The 17,791-nt window shown below is 34.8% G+C and overlaps 1 protein-coding gene and 1 pseudogene across 1 annotated transcript in view; both read left to right on the forward strand.

The window, feature by feature from the left end:
- Positions 1-17,791, forward strand: part of CERKL (ceramide kinase like) — a 181,238-nt gene that overhangs the window by 98,314 nt on the left and 65,133 nt on the right. The window contains exon 3 of the mRNA XM_027865957.1: positions 8,086-8,217. Within this exon, the coding sequence (XP_027721758.1) occupies positions 8,086-8,217 (132 nt within the window). The remainder of the gene's footprint in view (positions 1-8,085; positions 8,218-17,791) is intronic.
- On the forward strand, positions 15,386-16,687 carry LOC114045769 (annotated as a pseudogene).

The raw sequence follows: 17,791 nt of genomic DNA on the forward strand, positions 1-17,791 counted from the left end.
ATAATATGAAATTCTCTAAGTTGGGAAACATTAAAAATATTGTTCCTTAGAGTTAGCTTTCTGTTATGTTTATTTTATACCCATCATATAATCAGTAGAGTGTATTTATTTAGAGATATTTGTGTTGTTAGTAAAGATTAGGCTACTACAGGCTGCATGACTCTTTTCACATTTAACTCCTGTGTTTTAGATCAAAACAAATGACTCACCTTGATTTCTTTTAGTTCTAGAGAAAAAAGGGTCAGTGGTTGCTACTTAGGATTTAAATTTAGGAAAACTTTAGCCAGATTTTTAGTCTCATGCAATTACTGTTTTTATTTTGTATGGAGAATGGAAATGGGATGGGGAAGCTAGTCTTTTTAAACAAAAACTAAATGATGGTAATAAAAAGGCTACCAACTTTTCACGCTAACCACTTTCAAAGTTTTTATGTGTCTTAAATAAATATAATTGAGATAAAACCTTTGATCATTTTTTAAAGAACAATTTTATTTTAAAAACAAATGCTTGGCCTTTTTGGCTTGCTTTTACACATAAAAAAGCTACAATTTGATCTCATTTTATGCTGCTGTAATTTATAAAATAACTTTAAAATGACTTGCATATTTTATCTTTCTACATTATTTATGTAAAAATTCTAAGAACACATTTTTTGTAGTTTTTATTTAGTTTTGCTGAATATCATATTATGAGTATTGATAGTTAAGCATGACTTCCTCTTTTAAAATTTGTTGATACATTTTATTTTGACAAAACAGATACTTCCCATTAGATACAAAATACCCCCTTAATACACACACACACACACACACACACACACACACACACATACACGCATGTATGCACCCATGCACATACACATAGAGTATGTTTCCTAAAAAAAAAAAAAAGGTCAGTTGTTAACAGAAAGGAGAGATGTGTACTTTAACTTTGATAATATTGTATTGGCATTATCTCTGAACCTTTATTTCTTCCCAATGTTGGCTTTTAAAAATTGTCTTAATGGCTGCTTATATTGTTCTTTTGGTGCCATTTTCTTACCCTGTACATTGATACTTAGGAGTCAGTGTTTCAATTCTGCATTTGTTATTCCATGTGGCACAGTAATATTGCATTACACTCCCATACTATACTCTGTTCAGCCATTCTCCCAATTATTGGTCATATATTTTGTATCTAGATTTTAATTATCACAAATAGTGCTGCTATAGACATTTTCTTAGGATGGCTATTTTTCTTCCTGTCAGTAACTTCCTTGAGATATTGGCTAAGGTAATGGAGTTACTGGCTGAGTAAAAGAGTATGAACAATTTAGTAACTCCTGTAAAATCCCATATTGTTATTCCAAAGTAGTGGAATCAATTCACAAGTCTACCACTACTGAATTACTGGGCCTATATCTGACATCACTTCTGACAATGTTTTTCCATCTTTTAGCATGTTGGATAGCTTGATGATTGTGAAGTGTTATTTACTGTTGTTTGATTTTTAATTTCTGTAATTATTTATCATTTTGAATATTTTCAGGTGGCTATTGATAGTTTGTAATTCTTTTGAAAACTGTTAATTGCTTTTGATTTCTTGTCTATTAGGTAATGACTCAATCTTATATGTATTCAATTAATATCCCTATAGATTTTTGTATATCAGTCTTTTATAAAAGTTGTAGGTTTTTTTTGGGGGGGAACAGCTGTGTATCCCTGAACATTTAAAAATACATTTTGTTGATGCCTTTTGTCTTTATATCAACTATTTCCCACCCCAACTCCACAATAAACTCTCCCTTGTGACAGAGCAATTAATTGAGCAAAAATTAAGCAAAATTTAGCAAATTAAGTAAAATTATTAATTAAGCAAATTATTAAGCAAAATTATTTGTAAATGTTTAGCAAAAATTGAGCAAAAATGTTTGAAATACTGTCTGACAGTATGTTGAAGATTTTGTCTTTATATATCCTGCCTCTCTGTTGTGAGGGAGAAGTAGTTTTCATTATCAATATTTCATGACTTTGATTGGTTTTTCTTTTATTTGAAGTTCAGTTTCCTTTTAGTGAACTTTTCATTTATGTCATGGAAGGCATTGTGGATATTGTTGTTTAGGTTCTTCCTGATTTTTCTCTGCAGCAGCTTCATATAAGTGTTTCACCTGTTTCTCTGAATTTCCTTTGTCATTTCTTACTGTAAAATAGTATTCCATTCTGTTCATATACCATATTTTTTCAGCTTTATAAAATAGTTTGGTATAGGGGACTGTCCGTGAAAAAATTTTCTCTACTATTGTAAATATACCCCAACTCTGAAATTTATAGACAAGAGGCTTGCTTTGGAGCACTGAGAGGAAAAGCAACTTTCCCAGGATCATATCCTTTATGTACCTGTGTCTGTGACCATCAACAAACACAAATCTTTGTCTTTCTGTATGTAATAAAATGTATACATGTATATAATGCAAATTTATCTCCTTTTTAAAGTCAGCACTTGGTATCTGTTCTGTTTTTGCTTTTATAAATATAAATCTGGTCGTCTCCCTGATATTCCCCTTGCTCTGTCTGATGCCAAACTCTTTGGGTCTTATTTCATCTCTTTGGTCTTTGTTTAGTCCTGCTTTGCCTAGCTTTAATGAGAGTGTGTTACCTAATCCTTCCTTCTCTGTATCTATTCTTCTATTTCAGTGACATTAAATTAATATTTACCCATTCTGAAAATTATTTTTTCCTACTCTACCTTATACCTTACCACTTATAGAATTCTCTAGAACTGATTTCTAGGAATGTTGATTATCAATGGAGAGAACTGTTTGCAATGGGAAGTGTTTTCTAATCCTAGTTTATGGGCTCCAGGTCTATTTTGTCTTTCCTCTCATTGTTTATCCCTTTTGAAATAATGCCCTTGTTTCACCCTCTCCTACCCCCAACTGAGAGACATGCCTCCATATTATTCCAACATCTGTAGTATGATTTACTAGTGAAAAAACAAAGTTTTGACACTTTAAATATTAATTCAATTCTCCTACTGTCCTCCTAACTTTTCCCATTATACCTTATACCTATTACTTCTTATATTTGTTAACCCATTGGTGTTCTTTTTCTTCTCACTGTTAGTGTGTGAATGTATATATATAATACTCCCCATATGTGCTCAAGACTTTCCCTCATGAAAACAAATTTCAATTCTTAGTCTTTCATTGGTCTCTGAAAAATTATTTAGATATTTAGTAAATTTGCCAACTGAATACCCTGGTGGTTATTTTTGAAGAAGTAATCCAAATTTTTCTGTTTCAATGACTGTATAATTTTTTTTATGCTCAGTTTGGGAGGGCACGTTATTTTTAAATGTAGCTCAGTCTTATTTATTCTTCAGAATATCATATTCCACTTTTTTCTTTTTTTTCTATAGCCCAGGAATAATCCTGTTCCTTTCTGATTGTTTCTGTTTGAGGATTTTTTTTCTCTTTGCATTTATAATATGTCATTTGATATGGTAATTCAGAAATTTAACTCCTATGTTGCTTGAAGAGTTAAACTTGATGTCTTTCTGTTGGTGTTCTGTGGATCCTCTTATTCTGTATTTTGCTATCTGCTTCCATTATTTCTGGGTAATTTTTCTAGATTATTTCTTGGAGTATGATGCTCAGGTTTTCTTTTTCATGTTATTTTCTGGAATATATCTAATAACTAGACTATCTCTTTACATCTTCTTTCCAAGTTTAGTATTCTTATAAAGTTCTCATATACTCTTCAAAATCTTATTTTATTCTGTTATTTTTATGTTTGTGCATTTTTTGCATTTCAATTCTATCATTATCTATTTTGGATACTCTATTCATATGGAAAAATTCTTAATTTTAGCTCTTTTAGTTTCTACTTAAGTTGTGATTTTTTTCTCCTTCAGAGCCTTCATTTCTCTCCTTATTTCTTTGATGTGCCCTTAGTTCTTTGATTGGGTTTTGAAGTACTAAAGAGTTTCTTATAGTTGTCATTTGAAAGGGATTGAAGAATTTGTTTTTTGATCTTTGCCTTCTTCAGGAGATTTATCTCAATTTCCTTTGTTGCAAAGTGTTTATTCACTGAGATGGATCTTTTCTTCAAACTAATGTTCATGTCTCTTCCACTCTCAGATTTTCTCTGTCTTCATCATTCTGCCAGTTTTCTGTGGTATACTTGTTGAAAATGTTTTACTGCCAATTTTTTTCCCTTCAAAAGGCTCAGAGCTATTGTACCCCATTCCCCTGGCTTTGCTGCTTATTCTGAAATAGGATTGGTACAGAGATCAGCAAGGTCTACCTTCTAAGGTAAAGATGATAAGGATGCTAGTGTAGGAAAACTCTTGACGTTTGCATTTCTCTATTTCATATTTAAAACTCTTCACATCCTGGGCCTTTCTTCCGTTACAATATCATTATACATTACAGTCCTCCTTGCACTCTGTGAATACAGTCTTACCTATCCTCCCACTCTATATCTTTACAGTAATTGGCTTCCATGCCTGTTGTAATGTGCTTTCTCATAAACCACAAACTGTGGGAATCCCTGGCTTCTTTTAAGAGGCAGCTGAAGCACCACTTGCAAATGGAGCCTGTTTTGATCTCCCCATCTGGTAGTGCCTTCTTTGCTCAAACTATCTCATATTTATTTTGTATATATCATATATTTACTTACATATGTTCTTGTTGTCATCCCCATTAGAATATAAGCATCTTTGTGGGTGGACATAGTTTCATCTCTTTCTTTTATCCTCAGAGCTTGACATACAGCACTATTAAGAACGTTTCATTGCTTGATCATTGCTTCATTCTCTCTGATAATTTTTCTATGGGTATTTCCTTCCTTTCCCCTTATTTTAGTTTTTTGTGGTTCTTTTACTTGGTGCATTTCTAGTTTTTTCAGATAATGATGAGGAGCTGGACTCATACAACCTCTTATTTAACTATTTTGCTGAAAGTCCTGGATAACCTCAAATAAGTTAAAAGAAAAATCTTCAAGTACTGTAATTTTTTAGCCTTCATATGCATATATTTGTTTGAGAGACTAGATTAATTTCTCTAAATTTCATGATCCATAGGGGACATTCTGAAGTTCTTTTATGGCTAAGTAAGTTAACTGGTAACAAGCATATGATCTTTTGTCCCTTCTTTGGTATATTTGCCAGAATTTGGTGGTATTGATAAATCATTTGTACTTTGGAAAAATACTTTTTTAAGAAAATTTTAAATTTATTTTTGAGGAATTTGCTTCATTTACAATTTTAAAAATTCTACTTTATACAAAAAGTCTTTATGTGCTGAAGATTACCAACTAATTGCTAATTAAAGCATATCAATTCTATACCCAGTATTTCTACATTAAATGGACCTTTTTGAAGAAAATAAAAATAGAAAATGGCAAATCTAATAAAAGTGACGTTTTTGATTCATGCCCAAGCAATGTATAAGAAAACCTTGACTTACCAGGAAAGATGGAGAATGGAGAGTTTGAGTTAATTTAATTTTGTGGTTAACTCAAGTTTAACTTAAAAAAAAAGATCTTCCTCCCTCCAACCTCCAAGCCACTCCTCCAAACTTTTTGCTTCAAGTCTTTCTAGAACCAATAAATTAATTTTCCTGGCTTATTAAGTATAGTGGAGTGAATATAAATTAATTATTTTGGAACTATTGAATTTAGGTTTCAAGGCAATCATCATCTATATCAAAAAAAGATCACTCTACATAATTACAGATTTAGAATGTTAGAGGGATTAAACTAAATTCATACTGATCCTATAATATACATTTTTTTTTATCGTTAGTTTTAAAAATGATTTGCATCCTTCTCCTGCCAAATGGACAGAGGGGACACAGTGGATAGAGTGCTGGGCCTGGGGTGGGGAAGACTCATTGTCCTGCGTTCAAATCTGGCCTGAGACACTTTCTAGCTGTGTGACCCTGGGCAGGCAACTTCACCCTGTTTGCCTCCATTTTCTCACCTGTTAAATGAACTAGAGAGGTAAATGGCACCATCAAGTTCAATGCCTTCATTTTACAACTAAGGAACCAAGGCTGAGAGTTTAGGTGACTTGTCCATGATCACATAGGTACTGTAAATAGCATGACCATCCACTACAACCATCTTCTACTTATTGGTCTGTCAGTCCACTTAGAAGCCTGATTCTGAGTTGTAGACTGGCCAATTCATGCTCACTCATGCCCACTGTCTACCTATGTCCCTCTGGTGTCCACATATGCCACCCTCACTCTCATTCTATCACTCCCATTCTGTTGTCAACAAACTGGCCTTCATATTAGATTTGTGGCCTCCTTTGTCAGTTACTCTGTTTTTATTTTGTGTCTGTATTTAATTATATCTGTCTGTCTATATCTATATTTCTCTGTCCCTCGTCTCTGTCTCTCTGTCTCTTTCTCTGTCTCTCTCTCTGCCTCTTTGTCTCTCTCCTCTCACTCTTCTCTGTCTCTCTCCCACTTCCTTCTTTCCTTCCTCCTCATCTATCTATATAATTCTCCCCCATCCAGAATAGGAAATAAACTCTTTGAGGGCAGGGCCTGTTCAGCACCTAGCTCACAGTAGATGCTTGCAAATGCCTGTTGAATTAATTTGAGTAGCAGGACTAGAATATGAACTAAGGCCCTCTGACTTCAAATCTGTTTTTCTTTCCATTGTACTATACAGTGTTTAATGTACAGTTTATCACCAAAAACTTAGATTACCTGTGTTTATATTCTTATCATAAGTATTTTTGAAAAATACAGAGATATCCTCTACTATCATTGTAAAAGTAATGCATTAGCTTTAATCATATGCCATTTTAGGTGCTTTGTGTTTTTGTACCTTTATTTATAAGAGTCTTTTATTAAAAAATCATTCTTAATGACTGCTCCAGTTAATTTGTGCCTGAGGATAAATTTTTTAATCAATTGGTTTAATATCCAAAAATGTTAGTGTTTTTATTTATTTGGAGAATTTTTATCTTTTTTTTGAGAATTTTTATCTTGAAAATAATTTCACCACCCTCACTTCTTCATTTGGATCTCTATGAAGTTGAAGGGAATCTCTGCTATTGGAAAATTTCACATTGGAAAAGGAAAATGAGGATGAGGCTGAGCAGACTCTAGGACTGTTCAAAATCTGACATTGGTGTGATAGACATTTTAACTTAAATCTTTTCTGGTAATAGTATTATTAAAATCCATAAAAATAGATCTTATTTCCAATGAGGCAAGTATGAAATTGAAATACAGGTTTCTTATTCAGTGGTGTTAAAGCTGAAATAGTTTTTGACTTTTTGTAGCTTGCATTTTCCTCCTGACCCTAACAACAGAAAATTTGCTTTACACCTGCTCCAGCTGTGTCCTAAGTGATAAGCATCTTGCAGACCCAGAAAATTGCAGTATCAAATCGCAGCACCAACTGTGAGGTAGCACTATCATCAAATCCCTGCTGAGAGGCGTTTCCTATTTAATTCCCAACAGAATATTTCTTTCTTCCTCGGCCTCTTTTTTTGTTCAGGTTTGAGCTGTGACCTAAAACCTTTCTCTTCATTACTAACATGTATTTCTATAGGTGCTTTTGCACTGACTCATCCTTACCTGTTTTATTTAACCCTGAACTCATTAGTAGGTCAGGGCTTCAGCAGCCCCAGGGCTGTTGAGGTGTCCAATTCAGGTAATAAACATATTTATTTAGGGAGAGGAAATGGATAACTATATATGTTACGGTTCGCTGTTTTTCTCTAGAAACTAAAGTTGAAGGAACGTTTATTATGTTATATATGACTGGGGAAAATATATAAAACTTGCTTTATATTTAAAAAAGCAGCTTTTATGCACATTTTCCTGCATGAACAGAATGCCATGATCCTACTTTTTTATAAACTAAGGGTTTCTTTTCTTAATCAGGCTGGCTTATTAAAAGTAAATTTCTTGATGTAATAACCCGAATCTAGAAAGTGTTAAAATTCATTTTAAATACAGATAATGAAGAGTTTTTAACCTGTTTATAACTTTCTGGCTAAAATCTTGTTTTTGAAAAGTTAAAAATTAAAATTTTTAGGCACTATCTTTTAAAATACAAAGTTTTTATATTTTTTTTTCAGAATTTTCAAACCGGCCCAAATCCTTAAAAGTACTTATTAACTCACAAAGTCACAAAAGAGAAGCTAGTCACATCTATTATGAACATGTTGAACCTCTTTTGAAGCTTGCTGAAATAAAAACTGATGTAACAAGTAAGTGATTTTAAGAATTTGATTTAGCCCTTTAAAAAAAATCTACATAAGCAGCCAAGGTTACCTGAATTTGCTTCTAATCCTTATTAGAATAGAATTCTGGAAGCCTGGATTTTTAAAATCATGTATTTTAATTAAATCATTATAATTTTATTTATTTGTAAAACATTTTATGATATCGTATTAGTACACTTTCCAAAGAAAGAGTTGATATTTTTCTTACCCTCAAAATGAATTATTGTTAAAGTGAAGTATGACTTTAGGTATATAGGTGGCCTGGTTACATTGAATTATTTTTGAAGTTTGACAACCTAGTTGATTAAATAAAAAATGTATGTGTAATGGCCTTCCATGGAATGCTTTCCTTCTATTGTTTTTGCTCTGATTCTGACCCCTACTGGTTAGGTCAAAAGTGAGTACTTAATTACTGGTTTCAGGCAATGGGATAGAGCACAACTTCATTACAAGACAGATCTTACAAATTTTGTCACCCTTGTTTTGCAAATGAGAACATAGAGCTTTAGGAAAACAAAAGAACTTGCCAAAGAGATGGCTGGGAAGGGCAGGAATTGAAGTTTCCACAAGTTCTTCTGTTTCCGTGGCCAGCAGTAGCTCCATTTCCTTTTGTTGCTTTCTTCATGCCACAGTGTATGTGTAACCATGCACTTGGTGATATGTATATTCGTACATGGGCCTAGGCATGTTAATTCCTCTTCCAGGAAAAAAAGTTCATGGTTTAAAGAAAGATATATAACTGATAGTTAGCACTAATTAACAGAGTACGTGAGTGATGAGGTGACACAGTGGATAGAGTGCTGGGCCTGGGGTGGGGAAGACTCATTGTCCTGCGTTCAAATCTGGCCTGAGACACTTTCTAGCTGTGTGACCCTGGGCAGGCAACTTCACCCTGTTCGCCTCCATTTTCTCATCTGTTAAATGAGCTAGAGAGGTAAATGGCAAGCCACTCCACTGGCTTTGCCAAGAAAATCTCAAATGGGGTCACAAGGTGTCAGACACGACTGAAAAATGACTGAATAACAACAGAGTACATACTCATATTTGCTTAAAACGCTATATGTTACAACATATGCCTAGATACTTGAATATATGGAGACACACACATATATACACATATCTGTATATGTATCTCTATATATATGCATGTATATTATGTATATAGACACATTTATATTTATGTGTGTATATATGTGTGTGTACATGTCTATGTCTATGTCTATGCACTTCTGTCTGTATATGTATATGTATATATATGTATGTATATATATATATATATGTATATTAGGGATAGGGACCAGACATGTGATTTTCACTGATATTAGGAACTCCATTGAGGGAATTTCCTCTACCAATGCAGGTCCAGCATCTTCTGCAACTTATGTTTTATGTTTTAGAGATGTGCCTATGGCTCTGGGAAGTTAAGTGAAATGAAGAGGTACATATTTAAATATATGTCCCTCTTGTCATTTTAAATATTATGCTTCCTTCAAAGCTGATGATATGCTTTATTCCGTTTCTTCTTTGAAATTTTTTTATTTGTTGCATATTCTAGCCCTTTCATACCACATCATCTGAGGAACTTGCCTTTTACTTTAATGAAAAGATAAAACAAAAGACTCACCAGATCAGATAATGGTTATTAATTAATTAACTGATAGATTGATTCAGTAAACATTTATTAAGTTCCTACTGTGTGTCAGGCACTCTACTAAACACTGGATTAAGTAATGTGATAAAGCATTTAAGCAATAAGGATATAAACTACAGTGAGTACCTCAACTGAAGGTAAAAGGGGACATCTAGACATTTAGTGCCAGCTGACCTTAAGAAGTGTTTCCAGTCAGAGTAACCTGGTTGAAGCAAATTCAATGCTTACAGGCATTTCAGCTCCAACAACTTTATAATGCTTCAACTAGGAAGCTTCCTGGCAGGGAAACAAGCCCCAGACAAAGGGAGCCAAGACTAAAATTATCAAACAAGGAAGTTCCAGGTCCATTCAATATCTGCAGAAGTCTCAGCCTGGACATGGGGACTGAAGTGAATAAAATAATAAAAATCCTACCAAGAAGACAGCAATCATTTCACATGCCCTTGAGGCTCTGAAAGTTTGCAGTAAGCTGACTTAAACTGCACCTGAAAGTGTTGAAGGAGCTGTACTCAGAGGATATAGATGAGTTTGCTACCTGTTAGCACTTTGTGTGTAATAAACACCAGCAAAAGGGAATGCACCTTTGGAACAAACAGGTGCTCACCATCCCATCCAAGTATGCTAGAACAGTCAGAGCCTGGCCCTGACAAAAACGTTTCAATTCATGAAGTGAAGCTGGAAATATGAGTAAATAGAAAAATAAATTGATGATAAAGAAGTATTACTTATAGGGGCATGGCAAAGATACAGGCCTAGAAAAAAAGAGAAACTTCACAGTGACTCTAGGCAGAGCCTCATAAAGGTATGACTTGGTCACAGGATCTAATGAATTTCCAGGAAGAGGTAAAACAAAGAGTTAAAAAGAAATTACAAATGAAATGAAAGCCTTAGAAGAAAAATGGAAAGAAAATAAATAGCTTATTACAGGAAGTACAAAAATTTAACCAAGTAGCAAACTCCCTGAAAATTAGAATGGAAGGAAAATAAATCAGTCATTCCTTGAGACAGAAGCAATCAAAATATTGAAAAAAAATAGAAGAAAATGTTTAAGGTAGCTCCTATCAAAAGAACTGACCTAGAAAACATGCCAAGGAAAGATCATCCAAAAACTACTAGACTACCTGAAAACTACAAAGGACAAAAAAACCAGGATACCACATTTTAAAGAGGTTGTACATTAAAACTTCTTAGACCTATTAGAATCAGAGAGCAAAAGTAAACCAAAGCAAAACAAAACAAAAAATAACCACCTGTGTCCTCCTGAAAAAAACACTAAAGTGAATACTCACAGGAGTCCTATAGCCTAAAATTCAGAGCTTCCAGGTTAAAGAAAAAGTACCACAAGCAGATAGAAAGAGTTCAAGTAACACAGCTAGGGTCACACAAGAATTGAAAGCTATCACCTTGAAGAAAAAGAAAGCTTGGAGGGTGATATTTCAAAAGGCAGAAGATAAGTGTGTACACTAAGAATAACTAAGAAAAGGGGAGAAAAACATAATATACCAGGGAAGAAAGAGGAGGGAAGAGGTGTAGAACTGAATTTCAAATAATTGGTTGAGGAGCACAAGAAAAAAATAGAAATATGAAAGAGGTGGGGTAAACAAGCATCACATGAACTTCACTTTCCCTTCATCTGAACAGAGGAAAGTTTAAAACGTATACGGAGAATTTAGTGTAGAAAAACACTAAATTTAGCAGGAAAACATGTTGGAATGGGGGAATATTTAAAAGAAGGGAGAGATAAATAATAAGCAAAAGAAACTCCAGATTTGGAGGTTTGAGTTGTGAAGAAAGAATTAGAAGGAAAGAAGGGGTAAAAACCTATTAATTTTATTTGGGTGAGAGGAAGAGAAGAGGGACTTTGGAGCAGAAAGAGATCATTTACTAGTGTTGAGAACACTATTTTTATCTCTCATCTTTTTTGTAAAGAGGAGATTTGAGAGTAAGAAGAAGAAAAAGTAAAAGTGAACATTTCTTTCTCCACCATTTACTGTGTTTAGTTTCTACTTAAACATCATCATTTCTTCCCATCCCTCCCTCCCCTCTTCCCCCACCCCCACCATAAAAATCACCAGGAAACTCACCATCATGAACATTACTTTAGCTTTGGTATTCATACCTCATCAGTACCCCCAATTGCCTCTATCCATCTGACTGAGGCGTGGAGAACAAAGCAAAAATCTCCCAAAGCCTCTGTTTATATGAGACTCAGTATTTCCAACCATCTCTTCATTTCACATGAATGTCTCAGCTTGTTTTTCGCTTCTCATCATGCCCCCATACTGGCTACCCTCACTCCCCTTGCCCCTACCCCTGCTTTTTGTGTACTGTGTTCCCTTGTTAGAGTGTAAGCTCCATGAATGCAGAAACTACCTTTCTTTTTCTTATTTGTATCCTTAGAGCTTAGCACAGTGCCTGTCACAGAGACTTCATAAATATTTATTGTATTGTAACAGGATGCAGAGGAATACACAGTTAACAATCCTAACCAATAAAATGAATGGGAAGAATTGTATCATCATATAAAATGAAGACAATAGCAAAATAGATTGGAAATTAGAATCCAATAACTAGTGTTTCTAAAAAACATCCTTGAAAGAAATATTCACATGGTGATTTTTTTTCTGTTTTTTTAAAAAAATTCTAAACTTAATGCATACCAAATAAAATTAACATTTTTACATATGCTGTGGTAAAGAGAGTATAGTTAGATGAAACTGGATCTCTATTATTTAGAGTTTGATTTTTTTAGGTATATAATAAAGTTAATATCTATATAATACATATATGTACATAATATATTTTAAAGTATATAATAAATTTAACAAAGCTGTCATACTTGCATGTGATTCATTTTTTTCTCATTTTTTGAGGAATCCCATCTTTATCCATCCTTTATCCTTTATTATATAATATATAAATATATATTATAATAAATATAATATAATATAATATATATATAATACACACACACACACACACACACACACACACACACATATATATGTATATATAGTTAAGTAAAAAAATCCACCATTGGCCAAAAAATCTTATTTTGCCTACTTAGCGCATCACATTTCTGACATGGGATAGGAAATATACTTCATCACTGGATCTCTCTGGAATTGTACTTGATCTAATGATCATCAATTGATCAGAGTTTTCAAGTCTTTGAAAAATGCTATTCTTTGTAATCTTGATATTATAGAAATTGTTATTCCTGGTTCTACTTACTTTACTCTGTATCAGTTTATGTCTTTCCAGGTTTCTCTGAAATCATATCTTTTATCCTTTCTTACAGCATAATAATATTCCATTGCTGTAATGTCATAATTTGTTCAGTTATTACCTATCACCATCTTCTTGATTTCTAATTCTTTGCCAAAGGTTAAGTAAATTAATTTAGGATATATTATAATTTTCATTATATTGGCTTATTCTTTTCATGAGCAATAAATATTGCTCTAATTATCTATTTCTGTTTATATTTGCACAAATAAATTTTTGTTGTTGTATACATGTAGTTTCTGTCATTGCTTTTGTAAGTAGCCTCCCAAGCATTTTATTCATCCTGGAGTTATTTTTAATGAAATTACTCTTTTTATTGCTTCTTGCTAGATTTGTTGGCAGAAATTCTGATGATTATGGGAATTTATTTTAAATTTTGCAATTTGCTGAAGTTGTTTTTTCAATTAATTCTTAATTGAGTCTGGGGTTCCCTAAAAAAAATCATCTACAAAAAGTAATGACTTTATTTCTTCTTAAACCTGCTTTTGTTCCCTTTATTTCTTTCTGGCCTTATTGCTATCACTAGCATTTTTAGAACTATATCATAACATATGTGGTGATAATGAATATCCTTACCTTATCTATCCCTAATCTGACTGGGAAGGGTCTTAGTTTATGTCCATCACTATATTGATTCTTATACTACTTTAAATAATAAGGAAAGGATCATTTATTCCTATGGTGGACTTTTTTTTTTTGGTGTTTTGCATTATGTCAGAACCTTTTTTTGCTTCTATTTATATAATCACTTTTTTGGGTTCTTAATATTATTATACTTGTAATTTTCCCTTCTAATGAATCCACCCTGAATTGCTGATATAAATCCAATGTGGTCAAAGAGTATAATCTCTTAGATGTTTTATACCCTCCTTGCTAATATGTTTTTAAATTTTTTAGCATTGATATTCAATAGTGATATTGATCTATAGGTTTCTTTCTTTGTCTTGACTCTCCATGATTTAAGTATTAAGACCATATTCATATTAAAGAAGGAATATGGTAAGCCCCCTTATTTTCTTTTCATTGCAAAGTTTATATGGTATTCAAATTAGTTATTCTTAGATTGTAAGCCCCTTGAGGATAAAAACTGTCTTTTGCCTCTTTTTGTATCCTTAGTACTTAGCACAGTGCCTGACACATATGAGGGACTTAGTAATGTTTATTGAATTATATCAGAAAATTCACTTGTAAATCCTTCTGGTCCCAGATTTTTTTTTCTCTTTGGGAGTTCATTTATAAGTTTTTCAGTTTCTTTTTCTGAAATTGGGTTATTTACAGTCTGTTAATTCTGTTAATCTGGGAACTTTATGTTTTTACAAATACTCAACCTTTTCAAATAATTTGTCAGTTTTATTGGCATATAGTTGGGCAAAATAATTTCTAATAATTTTTTTACTGCTTTTAATTTGTTATGAATTCTTTCTCATTTAGTTTTCTTCTTTCTTTTAAAAATCAAATCAGCTAATGATTTACATATATTATGTTTTTCTCCCAAAGTAAGGACCTAGTTAATATTATTTTTCAATATTTTTGCTTTCTGTATCTAATCACTTATTTGATTTTCAGAATTTATATTTTGATATTTAATTGGTGTTTTGATTTGTTGATTTTCTGGGATTTTTGTTTGTTTCATGCCCAATTCATTGATCTGTTCTTGATACCTTTTGCTAATGAAAGTGTTTAGAGATAGAATTTATCCCCTCAAACTACTTTGACTACATACTCCATTTATCCATTGTTTCTGTGATTTAATTTTTTGATCCAGACATTCTTTAGTACTTATTTAGTTCCCCTTCCAGCTCTGTTCTGGGCTCCCTTACTGGCAAACCATGTTGTTTTACCCAAGAACTTCCCTCAGCACCTGAAACTTCCTTGCCATGGCACATCTAACCACCCCTTTGACTTTCTTAATGTAGGAAAATCCTCTCAAAGGTGTTGACCCTTCAACTCCTTTTAACATTGTTGAGTTCTTCCTACTGCCTTCAATGTTTAGAGGGGCTCAAGCCACTTAGTGAATCAGTCCATAAACATTTATTAAGTGCCTTTATATGCCAGGCATTGTGCTAAACTCTGGAAATAGAAATATGAAAAATAGCCTCCTGGTGCTGTCTGCCACCCTCCTTGGCCTTCTTGTGGCCCCATCACCCCCATCCCTGAAGCCTGTGCATGGTGGTCTCTGCTAAGTCATTAAGTAACTATGGAGGAGGCCACAACATGTCTGACAAACTGCCCTACAAAGTAACTGACATCAGCCTGGCTGCCTGGGGATGCAAGGCCCTGGACATAGCAGAGAATGAGATGCCTGGCCTGATGTAACTTCGAGAGATGTATTCAGCCTCCAAGCCACTGAAGAGTGCCTGGATTCCTGGCTGCCTCCACGTGATGTGGAAACAGCTGTTCTTATTGAGACACTGGTGACCCTGAGAGCCGAGGTCCAGTTGCAACATTTTCTTTACCCAGGATCATGCAGCAGCTGCCATTGCCAAAACTGGCATTCCTATGTATACTTGGAAGGGGGAGACTGATGAGGAATATCTCTGGTGCATCAAGCAGACCCTGTATTTCAAGGATTGGCAGCCTCTCACCGTGATCCCAGATGATGGTAGGGACCTCACCAACCTCGTTCACACCAAATACCCTGAAATCCTGAAGGGCATCAGAAGCATCTTGGAGGAAAACATCACAGACATCCACTATATACAAGATGAAGGTCAATGGAGCTCTGAAATTTCCATCCATCAATATGAATGACTCTGTTACCAAGAGGAAATTTGACAACCTGTATGACTACGATGAGTCCCTCATCAATGGCATCAAATGGTACCACAGATGTGATGATTTCAGTCAAGGTGGCTGTGGTGGCAGGCTGTGGTGATGCGGGCAAGGGCTGTGCTCAAACTCTTTGGGGCTTTGGTCCTCAAGTTATCATAAATAGACCCCATCAATGCACTGCAGGCCTCTAGGGCTGCGAAGGGCTATGAGGGCTATGAGGTGACCACCATGGATGAGGCCTGCAAAGAGGGAAACATCTTTGTCACCACCACAAGATGCATAGACATCATCTTGGGCAGGCACTTTGAGCAGATGAAGGACAATGCCATAGTATGTAACACTGGCCACTTTGACATGGAAATAGATGTAAAGTGGCTTAATCAAAATTCTGTGGAGAAGGTGAATATGAAGCCTCAGGTGGACCACTATAAGGTGATGAATGGGCAGTGGTTCATCCTGCTGGCAGAAGGCCATCTAGTTAACCTGGGCTGTGCTATGAGCCATCCCAGCTTTGTCATGAGCAAAACCATCAGCAACCAGGTGTTGGCCCAGATTGAACTGTGTACCCACCCGGACAAGTACCCTGTGGGAGTGCACTTCCTTTCCAAGAAGCTAGATGAATCTGTGGCTGAGGCCCACCTTGGTAAACTGAATGTGAAGTTAACAAAGCTGACAAAAAAACAGTCCTAGTACCTGGGCCTCCTCACAGAGGGCCCCTTCAAACTTGACCGCTACTGGTACTGAGTCCTGCCCAGCTCAAAGTCTCCAAGTGACCATCTACATTTTCTCGCCTTTCCAGCCCTTCCTGCACAGAGTAATAAATGGTATCTAGGTTTGGTTGGGCATAAAAAAAAGAAATATTAAAAATAAAACAATTCCTATTCTAAAAAATCTTATAATCTAATGCAGGAATGCAACACACAAAAGGAAACTGAAAGGTAGTGGAGGAGAAGCAAGGTACCCAGACTGGGGCATGATGGAGAAGTTCACAGGAGTGAAACCACATGGGAAAAGAAGGGATGGATAGCCTAGGTGCCCTTCTTAAATGGTGGTTTTGAAAGATGATCTACTTTACATCTTCCTATCAGAGGGGCCCCAGGGGGCAGAGGGCACTAATGAGGTTTGTGTTACAAGACTGATGTGGTCTTCGGTTGAAGAGTTTCCTGGAGAATGACAGAAGCATCCAAAGTAGTGAAGTTGGGTGGGAAAGAAGAGATAGCCTGGGTGCCCTTTTATGTGGAGGTTTTGAGAGGATCTCTCACTTCCACCCTGGGGCAGTGGGTACTGATGAAGTGTGAGTTGCAAGGCTGATATGATCCTGTGGGATGAAGGTCTCTGGGGCATGATGTAGTTGTCCAAAGTTACAATTATTTAACATAAATTTGTAGGTGATTCAGTCATTATGATTTTGTGATTTTCTTTACCTGCATTCAGCAGCATGTGAGTATAAGTGAAGGCAGCTGATTGTGGGAATGATCTAAGTCTGAGATTTGGCTGGGTAATATCAGTGGGCAAGGGGGCATGGGACTTGAGAGAAGAATGCATCATAGAGCTAAAGTGGTTGACCAAGGAGCAAGATCACATCAAGATGGGGAATGGAGGAGAGTGTAGCTGGTGCAAAGGGAAAGGATGGAGGAGTACAGGAATTAGAGATCTTATTGATGATGAAGAGCAAGGTTTAGGATTGCAAAGCAGAGAGAGAGGTGGAATGAAAACAGATTCTGATCAGGTAAGAGAATCGTAGAACTTACTAACATGGAAGTAGAACATTTGTGGGTGATGGCAAGATCAAGGATTTGACCACTTTTGTTTATTGTATTTTTTTTTGTATTATTACATTGATGTTTA

Source organism: Vombatus ursinus, unplaced genomic scaffold, assembly GCF_900497805.2.
Source record: "Vombatus ursinus unplaced genomic scaffold, bare-nosed wombat genome assembly UNPS02014779.1, whole genome shotgun sequence".
NCBI classification, from domain to species: Eukaryota; Metazoa; Chordata; class Mammalia; order Diprotodontia; family Vombatidae; genus Vombatus; species Vombatus ursinus.